The 16,534-nt window shown below is 37.5% G+C and overlaps 1 protein-coding gene across 2 annotated transcripts; it reads right to left on the bottom strand.

Annotated features, from left to right (window-relative positions):
* Positions 1–8,847: 8,847 nt before the first annotated feature.
* On the bottom strand, positions 8,848–12,524 carry ABCF1 (ABC transporter family protein). 2 transcript variants are annotated; one of them, XM_086580062.1, is made up of 6 exons: positions 12,242–12,524; positions 11,921–12,141; positions 11,713–11,786; positions 11,418–11,628; positions 11,089–11,323; positions 8,848–10,290 (listed from the first exon to the last, which is right to left on the bottom strand). In XM_086580062.1, the coding sequence occupies exons 2-6, from the start codon at positions 12,134–12,136 to the stop codon at positions 9,233–9,235; spliced, it is 1,794 nt and encodes a 597-aa protein (XP_086436188.1). In that variant the 5' UTR covers positions 12,137–12,141; positions 12,242–12,524; the 3' UTR covers positions 8,848–9,232. The 2 variants fall into 2 exon arrangements, with proteins under 2 accessions (XP_086436188.1, XP_086436189.1); XM_086580063.1 differs by having other exon boundaries at positions 11,921–12,146; positions 12,242–12,519.
* Between the last annotated feature and the right edge of the window lie 4,010 nt (positions 12,525–16,534).

A 16,534-nucleotide genomic window follows, 5' to 3' on the forward strand; every position in this document is an offset into this window, starting at 1 on the left:
TGATATTGAACACCATGTGTTCCACACCGCACATTATGTTAAGGATGGGACCAAGAATCTGAAGACAGCAAAAGATCACCAGAGGAGTAGCAGGAAGTGGATGTGCATTGGTTTGATTTTGCTCCTCATCCTTATCCTTGTCGTCATCATCCTGATTGCTCTACTAGTTTCAGTAAATCCTAAGTTGGTTGAGAGTAGCATATAGGAGCTTTGCTGGAACATTATTTCATTCATAGCTTTGGTTGTGCCAATTTTCATTCTAGCCCTTTGAGCAAAAGTCTTAAGGTAGAAAGCCAAGAACATTAGAGCAAGGTCATAAAGCAGTCACCCATGAAAGAAAGAGGTAGATCGCCACCTTACAGATTCAAGCTTCCTTCATCAAAGCACCAAAGATTGCCAACTTCACTTTGTTTAGGAGTCCAATTAACAATCAAGGATATTCCATAGTCCTATGCCACGACCGGGCGCCTAATTAACCTAACTAAGACCATGCCAACAATCTTTCAGGAGTACCTTAGCACAAGATAAATCGGTTAAAAGGAGCTATTGGGGTTTCTTGTATGTGTCTGCTGGATTTCGGATAGGCGGATGGGACCATGGTTTGCAACTTTACACAAGATAAATCGGTGACTGACTTCAATCAATGTGAAGGTTGGTATAGAATAGGATAGAATACTAATCAAGTTGGTGAGGAAGATGAACAGTGAATTTTTTTGGGCTTGGGCCGAAATCAATATGTGGGCTTGAGTGTTTTATGTTAGGGATTTCTGTGAAATTTCAGTGAAACTTATGTGAAATTTTGGTTTGGTGAAATTTCTATGAAACTTATGTGAAATTTCGGGTTAGAAACATTTTGAAATTTTGATGCCACGTCATCGGTGATTAGGTGTGCACTTCAACGGTGACACATAAGCATTTGGTTGGACACATATACATCCGGCACGCCACATAAGCATGTGAAGTAACGGAATGGTAACGGTGGCCCAAACTGATACAAAAAAGAAAGGTCATGACCCAATTTGCTCAAAAAAAAAGTTCTTGGCCCAAATTGATAAAACCAGCAAAGTTCATAGTACAAAACGGCCATTTTTTCCCCCATAAGGGGTAATAGCAGAGACAGTGAAAGGACCAGACCATCGAGTTTTTAATTTTCCTGGAAAAATGTGTAATCTCGAGTTGTACAACAAAACTTTTTTGACTAACTTTGAAATCTTTTCTCAATATGTGCTTGTCATGCACTCTTTTCATGTTGGCTTTATAGGATTTCAAGAGATCATAAGCATCACTCTGAATTTCCTCAAGCTCATTTAATTGCAATTTTCACTTCTCGCCTGCCGCATTGGTATTATAATTTAGGCTTTTGATGGCCCATAGAGCACAATGCTCAAGTTCAACCGGCAGATGACAATGTTTTCCAAAAACGAGGCGATAAGGAGACATCCCTATAGGTGTCTTAAAAGTTGTTCTATATGCCCATAAGACATCAGATAATCTTAGAGACCAATCTTTTCTAGATGGATTAACAGTTTTTTCCAAAATGGATTTGATCTCTCTATTAAAGACTTCTACTTGGCCACTAGTCTGAGGATGATACAGAGTTGCCACTTTGTGCGTGACTTCATATTTCTTTACTAATGATTCAAAAAATTTATTACAGAAATGTTTTCCCCCATCACTAATTATAGCTTTGGGAACACAAAATCGTGAGAAAATATTTTCCTTTGCGAATAGAACGGCCGTTTTATGATCATTAGAACGACATGCCAAAGCCTCAATCCATTTCGACACGTAGTCAACGGCTACTAGTATGTATAGGAAGCCATGAGAATTTGGAAAGGGACCCATGAAGTCAATGCCCCATACATCAAAGATTTCCACAATTAAAATGGGATTTAAGGGCATCATATTGCGTTGAGTAATGCGTCCTAGCTGCTGGCAGCGGTTGCACGCTTTGCAATGCTCATGTGCATCTCGAAACAGTGTTAGCCAATAAAATCAACATTGTAGAACCTTGGCCGTTGTTTTCTTTCCACTGAAATGACCACCACAAGATTGTTCATGGCATAAGGATAACACGTCATTGTGTTCCCAGTCGGGAATGCAACGGCGTATAAGTTGGTCTGAACAATACTTGAAGAGGTAGGGATCATCCCAGAAATAAAATTTCACAGTGGATAAGAACTTTTTTCGGTCATTACGAGACCAAGATGAAGGGACTTCCTCGATAACTAAGTAATTTAATATGTCAGCATACCAAGGGGACGAAAAAATGGAATACAAGTGTTCATCAGGAAAGGAATCACAGATGGGTTCTGTACCATTATCGACCTCACTGACGAGTCGTGATAAATGGTCCACAACCACATTTTCACAACCTTTTTTATCTCTAATTTCTAGAGTAAATTCTTGCAGAAGGAGAATCCATCGGATCAACCTCTGTTTTGCATCTTTTTTCGCTAATAAGTAACGAAGCACCGCATGGTCAGTGTAGACAATTGTAGAAGAACCCACTAGGTAAGGACGAAACTTATCCAAAGCATATACAACGGCGAGAAACTCTTTCTCAGTGGTGATATAGTTACGTTGAGTTTTATTAAGAGTTTTACTCGCGTAGTAACTGACAATTGATTTATCTTCTCGGCGTTGCCCTAGTACAGCTCCAATAGCATAGTCGCTCGCATCACACATTAATTCAAAATGTTTAGACCAATCAGGTGGTTGAATTATAGGAGCGGTAGTTAGGGCGGATTTTAAAGTCTTAAAAGCTTGTTTGCAATTGAAACTGAAGTCAAAAGTGACATCTTTAAGCAAGAGATTGGTTAAAGGTCGAGCAACCTTCGAGAAATCTTGAATAAATCTCCTATAGAAACCTACGTGTCCTAAAAATGCGTGAATGTCACGAACTGTTTTGGTATAGGAAGTGAAGCAATTTTTTCAATCTTAGCTTTATCGACTTCAATTCCATCCTTTGAAACAATATGTCCTAGAACTATTCCTTTCGTAACCATAAAATGACATTTTTCCCAATTAAGAACAAGATTTTTCTCTTCACAACGTGTGAAAACCTTTTCTAGATTTGATAGACAGCTATCGAAAGAATTGTCATATATTGAGAAGTCGTCCATGAATACTTCCATAAAACGTTCAACCATATCACTGAAAATGTGAAGCATGCAGAGTTGGAAAGTACCAGGTGCATTGCAAAGGCCGAAAGGAATTTGTTTATAAGCAAATATACCAAAAGGACAGGTGAACATAGTCTTTTCTTGATCAGCAGGATCCATGACTATCTGAAAATATCCTAAAAAACCATCAAGAAAACAGTAATATGCATGACCAGCTAACCGTTCAAGCATCTGATCGATAAAGGGCAGTGGAAAGTGATCCTTACGAGTGACTGCATTAAGTTTGTGATAGGCAATGCATATTCGCCATTTCACTAGAATACGAGCGGAGATGCATTCATCTTCTTCTCAGGCTCAGGCGCGTCACCGCGACCCGAAGAGGAACCGCTGCCACTAAACAACTTCTTTACACCCTTGAATGTAGTTTTCGCTACATTCTTGACATTCTTTGATCGAGGACCCATTGCTACAAAGAAAATTAAAACAAGTACTAGTAACTATAATAAGTTTAATCAAATCTACACCTATGTTAGAAACTTGGTCACAAGTTACCCAAATGCTAAACAGAACATAATATAACTTTAACCACCCCAATTCAGTCCCCTCTACCATCAACATCCAACAAATACCCAAACAAAAACATGTGAGTTCAAAAAGCTCAAACCATACTAAGAAGAATGAGAAACAAAAAACAGAGACAGAACAAAAAAAAAACGTACACATATTACCTCCACTGTCCCAAATTACCCAACTAATGTGCATCTAGCATGCGTGTATTGATGGATCATGATTGAAATAGACTAACTACTCTATCTTGACGTGTTAGATGGCTGTTTTTGCAACACAAAAGGAACGACCTCTATGATAAGCAATCAAGTCGTGGTCTACCCTCTACAGTTGAATATAAGTATAATCATGCTCAGTTCTAAGTTCTGAGTTACAGGTTTCCATATAAAACTCAACAAGTGATAGAATTGTAAACTAAAGTAACCAAAAAGCCTTACTGAAATAGCACAATTCATACTTCACGTCAATTTGAGATTACGACATGGTCGACAGGTAATGACAAAAAAAATGAACTTCTAGAAATCTTGACTTTCTTCAAGGCATGAGTTCATAAGTGGAAAAACGATTGGCCAATTACAAAAACATAGATTAAAATACTACGAATGCAATCATTATATACAAAGGCCAGTTATTTACGAATTTACGCAATCACTGGCCAATCGAAAATTGCGAATCAGAATTAAAAAATCATTGTTATACTACGATTAAAAAATTCGTTGTTATACTACGATCGTACTACGATTATACTATGGAATATTATAACAATGATTAAAAAATCATTGTTATACTACGCCAGTGGTAACAAAATTCGTTCTAAAAATCATTATTTGATCAAGTTGCAACTGAAACAAGGTTATCAACTGTAGGTAAACCATGAAAGGTTATCAACAAGTCCTTTCTCATCGTAGCATTCAACAAAACTAAATAACCAAACGATAAGCTGAGTCATGAATCGATCAACAAAGAGTACAAGTAAACACTAGTGCATTTCAAAATTCATTGAATATGATGCCTTGGGGTAGCTAGTCTATGGAATGCACATTACTGTCTTTCCAGCCAAACTGGCCGAGGACTCTGTTATGTTTAACTGAAATTTTAGTCTGCAACTCTCTTTTTTCATAATAGTAAGACTGAAATTTCTTTTGTTGGCTATGGTGAAACAGCAAACTGTGGAAGCCCTACTCGAATTAGGTTACTCTCTCCTCAAAGAACAACAACTGATAATGGAAAACAAACTCTCCAAAGATTACATGAAAAACATGGATGACTAGAATTGGATAATGCAACTACTGTAGCATGCTCAACTTTCCAAATGCAAAACTCTAAATCATTGAATCAATGACCTACTAAACAAAGCAACAATGCATCCATATTGAACTCATTAAAGAGCAATAGTTCCTAAAAACTACCAATCTTACTTAATCAAACAATGAAACAAACAAACAATCTTACAATGCCAGACCAGAAACTCATATATTCATTAACAATGTCTTAAGTAGCAATACAGTATATCTCAAGTTGAATCGAAATAATAACTACAAATAAGTAATAATTAGAAATAAATAACATCAACATTCATCTAAAACATTAATCATATAAGCATTTGCAATATAAAACATATAAACAACACAGATCGAAACAAAACCTAACTCAAACAACAGATGAAAACAGACAATAGAAGAAAACTTACATCGAAGAGTTACTGATGAGTTCACGAGAATTGGATTGGGCGAGTTCACAGTTCACGAGTTTGGGTTTGAGATTACAAAGCTCGAAGGGTTTCACGAGAGAGATGATACCGGTGGAAAAGGTTTTCCCGGTTTCGCGATTTAGGTGGGGGGTGTACTTGGCTTTTGTTTGGGCTTTGATGTTTGGGCTTGGGTTGGAGGCTGCCCAATCCAATTCTGGTGGTGCCCAATACAGGACCCAACATGTTTTGTGTTGGCAACCCCAAATACATCAAGTTAACTTATTAGCAACCTCTTATAACCCTTCTCCCCTCCTTGTTTTTACTCTATACATTTAAACTCAAACGTCATAACTAAACCAGTCCTAAACTCTAATCCCTCAAAACTATACCCTAAGTCTTAAACTACTTAATTAAACATAATCAAAACAATAAAATGGAAGGCCTAACTTTTTAGAGCATAAAGCCCTCTACGGATGGATACCGACGTGTTTGTTCATCTTCTTCTATTACAAGCAAGTTTAACCCTTAACTTATTCTATTCTATTTCGATTTGGTTTCAATTTTTATATGTTAATTTGGTGAATGCGGTTAGAGAGTAGTCGAAGAATGAAGAAATATACTAAGGCTGAAATTGATTAGTACCAGTTTCTCGGTTTTTGGTGAATTGGGTAGGGGGTCTATGAGAACTTGTGTAGCTAGTGCCCAACATAAGTACATATCCCAAATTTAACTGAGTTGGGTTGGGGTCTGCTCAACACCAGTGGCAGAGCCAGAGGGTCCAAGATACGCCCTGGCTCACCCTCAAATTTTGATAGTAGAAAAAAAAACATACAAAGTGTAAATGTGTTCTCATTCCTTCAGCAATCACTTTGACTTTTGTATTTGTAGTTGGTCTTTTGTTTTTTGTGACCCATTCCATACTTTATGTACGGCTTTAGCTAGCTATGTGCCTATGTGTCTGTTTTACGTCACCCATTATAACTATTTGTTTTTTGAGACCTCATTCAGTAGCCATTGTTGCCATGCAAACAGGCGATAACATGTTTAATGGTAAACATTGACATTGCCTCAGGGAAAATTAGCGATTGAGAGTGTTTTCCAGACATGTGCTTTTGTCAAATTCTACTTGCTAGTCTCACAGAAAAATTATGTGTTACAATTTGCTGTATAAATTAGTCTCAATGTTTTAGCCCTAAGAAAAACCCTTCAGAAAATACCACCAAATTCTTTTTCAAAGTCTAAATGGTAGGCTAATTTCTGATCCCTTACGCCTCATAAGCAGCTAAGCCTATGTATTTACATAAAATTTGAAAAAAAAATTCTTCTTGTTTTTTCAAAATTATTGTGGTGAGTGCTATATATATAATCCTTGATAATTGTACATTTTGCCCTGGCTTCAAATGGCTACTCTGCCCATCTCGCAAGTGAGCTATGAAATTACTTCAATAAATAAAAGTTGATCATCCTAATAAAATTCAATAATATACTCCAATCAAAAGTTAATTATATCTTTTTGATACATGTTAGTGAAAGTAAAAATACCATAGAAATCGTGCATTTATTATTTATTTTTTCCCTTCATTAGTGAAGTGATTGGTATCTTAATTGGGCTAACGGCTAACGCTCACCCGAGTTCCTAGCTCCGCCACTGCCCAACATAATTTGGGGGGTGGGGTCATTAGTAAAACCAAGTCACACCAGAAGCCGTAAGTCCGTAATACTGGCCTTTCTATGCTGAATTAGTTTCAGAATAATGAACTGAATAAAACGTTTAACAAACTGTTGAAAAAGTTAAATATTTCCAACAACTTGCCAAGTTAGAGATGGCCAAGTTAAACTTTGCTTACTTCTTCAAAGTTCAAACACTGTAACAAACTCACCCACATGTGGTTGAATTTCTCCATCTTGTTTCAACAGATTCCGAATTTCAACAATTTGTTTTTAAAAGGTCACGCAAAATCAAGATTGTCGAACTAGAGGTATTAGAAACAAAGAAACGGGAGGGATGTGATGGTATGATTTTACTGGAATCACAATGTAAACCGTTTCTTTTGTTTGTTGCCAGCCAGCCCAAAAACCATTCCACCGCAGATTAACAAGCCCACTTTTTTTTCGGAGCATAGACCGCTACAACTATCAGTTCGATATTTGTAAATTGTAGGCTTGTAAGTTGTAACTACACATGTAGGCTTCTCAAATCCTAAAGCAGCTCATCCGCAGAAATTTCATTAATAGCTTTAGAGACGAGTTTTGCTTTATTTCTTCAATTGAGCCATGTTCATGCTATCTTTCGAAAACTACGACTCCTTTTTCGTTTCTTCAGAGAATATGAAACCTCTATTTGGCAGACTAGAGGAAGTAGTTGATGTTTTGCGCATGCAGTGCTCCTTGTGTTGTCCTAATCTTAGTCACCAGAACGTAAAGCGGGAGCAGAAACGGAAACGGAAGCGAGAAAGCTGCTAACTTGGAAGCTCCATAATCAAAAGCGTCTTTAGAGCGCCGTATATACATAGGATATTTTAAATAATTTTACAATAAATACATACCATATTACTATGATACATATTTATTTTTGATCAAATAACAACTTTCACAACTAAATTTAAGTAGGCATCCAATTTTACATAGACAAATGTTGTAAAAATAGAAAAAACGCCTAATAATACATTGATACCCATGAAGTCCAAAGCCCAGATTCATGGATGCTGGCTCATAATTACCACTTTAGCTAGGCACAAGTATCAATAAGTCCGAAACAAAAGAAAGAATAGTCTGTTTGAAAATAGGGCCCGTTTAAAATAACCATAATTTATTCACTTTCTCACTCCTCTGTCTCTCTTCCCCGTTTTCAACTTACAGTTAAACCAAACCAGAAGCACATTGGAAAAATTAACTCCCATAACCCCCTAAATCTCTAAAATCTCAAGCCAAATAGAATTAGTAGTCTAACTTAAGAAAATATGAAAATTAAATTTAAAATTTATATAATTTTTGCGTTGTTGTATCATGGGTAAGGAGACGCTTTTCTTCAAGAACTCAAGGAGCGCGGTTTTGTGGAGGTGATATACACGGTTTGTGTTACTAAGGTCCTAATTATTGTATCAGTTTTTGTGGCATATGCACAAAAGACCATCTGAGAATCCTCATTTCTGGTGTCCTAACTATTGTATCAGTTTTTGAGCCAGTGTCATATGCACAAAAGACCATCTGAGAATCCTCACAAGCCCTTTCTGGACCAACAGGCAACAGTAACCCAGAAAGGAAAACTGAAAGAATTTTCCATGTTTTGGCGCACACAACGAACTAAGGAGCGTCTCGTGCAGCTGAGTAATACAATCCTGAATATCGCAACCACTACAGGTATCTAAATAAGATCCAAGTTTTAGTGCGTCCAGCTCTGACAACCAAATTGCACAAACAAAGCCTTTCCTACTTCACAATCATTTAGCAATTGAATGTATAATGGAAGGTTAAACAATACTGATGTCTTTTCACTTATTCTTCCGAGTACAGCTTAAAACATAGAATCCAAATGCAATGAAGCAGAATATAACAAAATTCTGGATAATACTTGTGACTACAAATAAGAAATCCTCATCATTATAATATCTAGGACCTATATAAAATGATAAGTATGTCATCTACTAGAAATATCAAACCTTTTGGAGTTCAAAATACCAATTCTGTGGGATTAAAATAATATCACGTCCCTTCTTGATGTCGTCATCATCGTCAAAATAGAGCCACGCTCACCAAAATCAGTAGCATGGACCCCGTATTGCATATCATAACACAATCATGAGCTGATAAACCATCATGAAATTAAGTCCCAATTTTCGTACTACTTCCCTCAATCAGATAAACCAGCCTTGCTTCTGAGGTGGGCCTTGAAATCCATAATGTCTCCGTTCCATCGAGTCACGGCCTGCTTCTCGCACACCCAAATCTCTTTGGCCACCTGGCTGATGAGCCTGAAGTCATGGCTGACAAGAACCAATCCACCATCCCACTCATTGAGTGCCTCTGCAAGTGAGTCGATTGTTTCAATGTCCAGATGGTTTGTAGGCTCATCCAGCAGTAGCATTTGTGGTTGCCTCCACGCTAACCATGCAAAAACCACACGACTTTTCTGCCCATCCGATAGATTTTTCATAGCCATCACCTGGGCTTTACCTGTCAGTCCAAATTTACCAATTGCTGCCCTCATCTTTTCTTCCTCATGGCCAGGATACTCCCTCATCATGAACTGAAGGGCAGGCATATCCAAATCAAGCTTCTCAGTCAAGTGCTGATGATACTGTCCAATCCTCAGATGATTGTGCCGCTTCACCATGCCATCAAGAGGAACAAGATCCCCTGTCATCAGCTTCAGAAGCGTGCTCTTCCCAGCACCGTTGGGACCCACTAGTGCTACCCTTGAATCCAAGTCCACCCCAAAGTCTAGATTCTTGTAAATAAGATTATCAGGTGTGTAGCCAAATGTGACATCTGAAAATTGAAGTACTGGTGGGGGAAGTTTTCCAACATCAGTGAAACGGAATACTAAAACACTGTCCCTGACCACCTTCTCCGTAAGACCACCCCGCTCCATCTTTGCCAGTGTCTTCTCTTTGCTCTGTGCCTGGCGAGCCAGCTTAGCAGAACCGTGCCCAAATCGAGCAATATACTCTTTCATATTTGAAATTTGTTCTTGCTCCCACTTGTACTGCTTCATCTGGTTCTCTTCCAGATCTCCCCGGGTCTGCACATACTGGTCATAGTTACCAGTGTAGAACTTCAGCATCTTGCTCTGCATGTGTATGATATTAGTGCAAACACCATTAAGGAAATCCTGCGAGTGTGATATCACGACTAGGATGCGATTGAATTTCTTCAGCATCTCTTCCAACCAGACACAAGCTTCCAAGTCTGTAAGCAGAGCAAAGAGTTGGCAAGTTAGTTTTCAAAATACTGCATAGATATAATTTAAAGTTGTCCAAAACTTACAATTTGAGCAAACAAAACACAAACAGATGCTGATCACAGTGATCTCTACTACTTTTCTAGTAGAAAACTGAGAAACATTATTTCTCTGTAAATTTTTGTTCCACTTTTACCCTTTCCAAACAAATAAATTGTGTGCTGCATGCTGCATGATATTATACTTTAATTTATTATACACGTGGAATTTCCTTAAGGTCCACTGTAACATGAATAGCAATAATTTAGGACGACAATATTATGTGCACGGTGTAACTATTCCAAGTATACCCTGAAACAGTCAGGGAACTTGCTCGTAAACACTAACAGATTTACAGAGGCAAATGCTGGGTATGAGAAAAATGAGTGTGTTTGTGTGTGTAATGGTTCGTGAGGAAAAAAACCAAACCCTCTGAACAAATGTTTTTCATCAATCCAAAAAACACTCACAAGCTCATCCCCTTGCCAATTATAGTAAAGAGAAAGGAAAACATCAACAATTGTTAATTGAAAATATCATCTATTTTGTCAATACAAAGGATAATCTTTTCAAAACTCTTGTTTTTCATATTTAGTTCACCCAGTCAAAAAGATAAATAACGGCATGCAAGAATTTTTTTCCCAATGGGAAACCAATTGCAATAGGAAATACAGATAAAGGGACAAGTTTGTAACAAGAGGTAGATAAGAAACAAAGACATGAATGCAATCACAACAAGTTAATAGAAAAATGCAAAACCCTCTTACCAAGATGATTTGTAGGCTCATCAAGGAGAAGTATGGTTGGATTCATGAACAAGGCACGTGCCAATGCAATTCTCATTCGCCATCCACCAGAAAAATCCCGAGTTTTCTTAGCTTGCATCTTCTTGTCGAACCCAAGTCCAAACAAAATCTCAGCCGCACGCTTCTCAGCAGTCGCTGCATCCAATGCATCTAAGCGCTCATAAATACGATCCAAGGCCTCTCCACCCCCACCATCCTGCATGAGATAATACAGGATTAAAAAAAAAAGTTGAAGTTGATAATCTAACTGTTGACATATAACACATTCAATCTCATAAAGGCACACACACCTCTGCTGCCAACGCTTCTGCTTCTTTCTCCAATTTCATCCTCTCCTCATCACAGTTTATAACAGCCTCCAACGCAGACATATCAGAAGCTTCAATCTCCCTTGTAAGATGATAGATATCCATGTGCTCTGGAATTGGTATCTCTCTGCATCCTATTGATGTAAGAAGTGTAGACTTCCCACAACCATTCAATCCAAGCAAGCCATAACGTCTGGGTTAAGAGAAATCAAATATATTTAGAAATCAAATATTTACATGTCATCAGATAGAGCAAATAAAAAAACATGAAACAAACCTTCCATAGTTGAGCTCCAGTTCAGAATCCACTATGAGATCATGACCATGGAAAGTAACGGATAATGACTCGATCTGGAAAATACACATTTAAAACAAATAAGAAAACCTACGTGATGTAGGAGGATATACACAATGCCAATAAAAAAAAAAAAAAACAAATCTACAGATCTAAGTAAATAAAAAAATGGAATTTTTAATCAACTGACATGAATATCTCTAGACATAGGATGAGAAGCGAGTATGCCAGTACACGTCCGATCGGAAATATGTAATTCACCAACTCCATTAGCCAACTTATCGACTCCATTAGATGCACTTCCAGCCTTAGATGATGATGATGATGTACCTGATTTACCTCCTCTTTTAGCAGCCGCAGCCGCCTTCTTTTGTGCTAATTTCTTCTTGCTTGCGTCAGACACCATCTTTTCTACACTATCACAAAAATAAACCCTATAATTATTTTTTAATTCAATTTAATCTATTAAAAAGAAAAAGGATCCGTAAATTTAGGAGAGAGAGTAACAAACCTTAATAGGAGGGAGGAAGGATCTGGAGTTTTTTAGTTTTTAGGGTATGGTTGGTATTTGGGTGTGAGAGAGAGAGGGTGGGCTTTTGTAGGCAACAACAAAAGCCGATGAGAGAGAGAGAGAGAGAATTGGAGGTTGTGTGGGGGAATGAGGTTTTATAAGTGTGGTAGTAGTTCTTTTTAGGTTACTTCCTCTAAATCTACACGTGTTGATGTTTTGTGTTTTTAGAGAAGGGTCAAACGTGCGTCGGCTTCAACTCAATTCCCAGATCTTTTTTCGAGTCTAAAAAAGCGAAACTACGAGGTGACCAGTAACTTTTGTTTGCGTATGCGTATATACAATATGGGCTGCAAGGCCCAAGTACTAAATGCTTCACTCTCTCCGTCTTTTAGGATTCGAAGCTCTACTGTTTCTAATTTTCATTCCATCTACAATCATTTTATATTTTATACCATGCGGCATGCGTGGCTGAATTTAAAACTTCCTACTTCAAACTTCAAACTTCAAACTAAAGGTGTGTTTGTTATGATGGAAACACTATGGAAATGAAAGGAAAATAAGAGTGGTTCACCTTTTCCATAGTTTTTAAGGTGTTTGTTTACCTATGGAAAGGAAATGGGCTTTTCCATATGGAAACAAAATCATGGAAATGGAAAAAGTTTTGTGTCCTTAGCTAATCTCTGAAAATTTTGTGGAAAAGAAAGGAAAGAAAATAAATAGATAGGGACTTACTACTAATACACTCATGACCCAACAATACAATTATTCATTTCCATAGCTTTTGCAAACAAACATGATTATTCTTTTCCCCAGTTTTTACTTTTCTTTTCCCAGTTTTTACTTTCATTTCCCCAGTTTATCAAACACATACCATTTAAAATTATTTTCTTTCCATTCCATTCCATAGTGGACCACCCATTTTATTTCCTTTCCTTTCCATGAGTTAAAATTTAACAAACACACCCTAAGTTAAATATGTCCTTACATTTTACATTTTATTATGGTATATAAGAGTCACATAATGTGATACTAATTTGCTAAAAAAAATGACTAGAGTATAAAGATTTGCACTCCACCCCACCCCCAAATATTTTACAGAAGCTCTCTTGGAATCTCTATGAGTATTTCTAAATATTAGTGTGTGTGCAAAGTGGAGGAGATGAACAAAGTGTGTTCTCTCCACTTTAGTGCATTGTAAATAGTTCTACATTGGTTAACCACCACTAGCAAGTGAAGTATAAGAGACTTTCTTCTACCATAAGGGCGTGCCCTTAGGGTACAAATGCTTTTGTGTTAGGAGGGAGGACTCACCCAAAGCCACATGCGCATGCCCGCCCACACCGCGTCACGCCGGTTCGGGCTTAGGCTTGGGCTTACTGTCCAGTGGGTAGTGGCTTACCAATTGCCTAAATATGTTTTGCTTCAGCAGCAAGTTTCGGTGGGTGTCCTATTTCGAGTTGGTTTCTGCTTCCTTATCTATTTGCAAAACCGACTTTGAACAGTCCTTCTCATATCTGGAAACCGACCGATCTAACCTCTATATAAACGTTGTTGTGCATCCATAGAGAGTATCCTAGAGACAGCAACAAACACACAAAACCAGAACTCGTTCCAAAGATAGAGAGAACTCGCAACCTACCTTCTTTTCCTTCTCTTCTTCCTATAGCCGCCAGAGAGAGTTATATTGTTGTTCTAGAGGGTAGTCTGTTCTAGTGTAAAGTCAGACTGCTGTTAACCATTGAATCATGTGAGAAAGACGCCACTGCTGCCTTTTACACCATTGGAAGGGGAAAAATCTTTTCTTAAGGACAGCCTAATCTGTGCCTTGGTTATTACCTGTTATTTCTGTCCTTGTCTTTTTATTGTTTTCTTTATTCACATACAACAATCTTAAGGAAAGAATCAAGATGTCTACACCAGTTGACACGCCGAACAAAGAAACTAGTTCTGGAGTCTTGGAAGTTACTTCGACTATGAGAGATGTTGCACCTTTACTGAATGCTCGCAACTTACCTAATGTGTCAAAGATTGAATCCTTCAACGGTTCACACTTGAAGCGATGGAGAGAAAGGGTGTTCACAGCCCTAGATGTACTCAACTATGCAAAGTATCTCACTAATACAGCACCCGTGGAGGATTCTAATGATTTCAAAAGAAATCACGCTGCTTGGCTGAATGGGAATAAGGCATGTCGTCATGCTATTTTGAGTACCTTGTCCAATGAAATTTTTTATATTTATTGTTCAAATAAGAATGCACATGATATATATGAGAGTTTGAACAAAAAATACATAATAGAGGATGTTGGTACTCAGAAATATGCTATTGGGACTTTTCTAAAGTTCCAGATGAGAGAGGATAGAGATGTAACGTCTCAAATACATGATTTTCATGTGCTGATTAATGATTTGAAAACTGAGGATATTAATTTACTCGAAACCTTTGTTGCTGGATGTTTGATTGAGAAACTCTCCAAGTCTTGGAAACACTATAAAAATAGTATGAAACATAAGCACAAGCAGATGACTCTTAAAGATGTGATCATTCACATTCACATAGAGGAAAAGAACAAGACTCGGGATGATGTGTTGTCTAAGGAATTCCATTCTAAAGCCAATATCATTGAAGGTAATCTCAGCAAATCTAACAAAACCTCTAAAAGCGGAAATTACAACAAAAAATAAGAATTTCAAGGTCAAAGGCACTTCTTTTAAAAGGAGTGGTACTGGCAATGGAAATTGTTATGTTTGTGGTAAACCTGGACATAGGGCTTTTCAGTGCAGGCACAAGAAAGACAATGATGATCCTCCCAATGCTAATATAGTTGAGAGAGATGATATTATTACTGCTGTGGTCCACAAGTGTTCATGGCCACTGGGAAGAAGAACTAGGTACTAGATTCTGGTGCCACCCGCCACGTCTGTGGTGATGTTGAAGCCTTCTTAGACTACATACTAGTGAAAGATGAAAAGGTTTATATGGGTGACTCAAGGTCTATTCCTGTTAAGGGAACATGCAAGATTCTTCTGAAGTTAACTTCAAGGGAAACCCTTTCACTTAGTAATATTCTTCATGTTCTAGAGATTCGTCAGAATCTGATTTTTGTGTTCTTATTGGGAAAAGCTGGCGTTAAGGTGACTTTTGAGAGTGACAAGTTCGTTCTGACAAAGAATGAGGGTTTTGTTGGGAAAGGTTATTGTAATAAAAGTGGTCTTTTCATGTTGAATGTACTTGACAACATTATTATTAATAAGAATGAATCTGCTTTTGCTTACTTGCTTGACTCTTTTAATATATGGCATGGTAGACTAGGACATGTGAATGTTCAGTATATGAAAAGGATAAAAGCATGTGGTTTATTGTCTGATATTTCTGATTTTTCTAATGATAAATGTGAGATATGTGCTGAGACTAAAGCCACAAAGAAACCCTGCAAAACTGTTTCTAGAGATAAAACCGGATTACTAACTCTTATTCATACATTTGGGTGAATTCGTATACCATGTCTAGAGGAGGGGAGTTTTATTATATTACATTCATAGATGACTTCTCTAGGTACACCATGGTATATTTACTTAGAAACAAGCATGAGGCAGGTGAGATGTTTCTTAAGTACAAAGCTGAAGTTAAAAACCAGCTTAACTGTAAGATTAAAAAACTTCGGTCTGACAGGGGTGGAAAATATGAGTCTAACCCCTTCCAGGACTTTTGTGATAAGAATGACATTATTCATGAGACTACTCCACCATACTCTCCTGAGTTTAATGGAGTAGCCGAACGGAAAAACAAAACACTAAAAGAGATGATGAATGTTATGCTTGTAAGTTATGGAGCTTCCCTGAACTTGTGGGGGGGAAGCAATCCTATATGCTTGCCATATACAGAATATGAAACCCAACAAATAAAAAAGGGAATAAGACACCATATGAATTATGGAAAGGTTATGTACCTAACCTGAAATACTTCAAAATGTGGGGGTGTCTTGCAAAGGTTCTAGTGAACGAACCTAAAAAGAGAAAATTAGGACCTAGAACTGTTGATTGTATGTTCATTGGTTATGCTCATAATAGTGTTGCATATAGATTTTTAGTAGTAAAATATGATAATAACATTGCCGATGCTAACACTATTATATAGAGTAAAAATGCTGATTTTTTTGAGAATTTGTTTCCTTTGAAAATTGGCATTGAGCGGTTGGTTGCTCCTAGTGAACAACAATCAACAGATCCTGAAATTTCTGAACAAGAAATTCGAAAGAGTAAAAGAGACAGAAAATCCACCAATTTTGGTGAT

Source organism: Coptis chinensis, chromosome 8 (genome assembly GCF_015680905.1).
Source record: "Coptis chinensis isolate HL-2020 chromosome 8, ASM1568090v1, whole genome shotgun sequence".
NCBI classification, from domain to species: Eukaryota; Viridiplantae; Streptophyta; class Magnoliopsida; order Ranunculales; family Ranunculaceae; genus Coptis; species Coptis chinensis.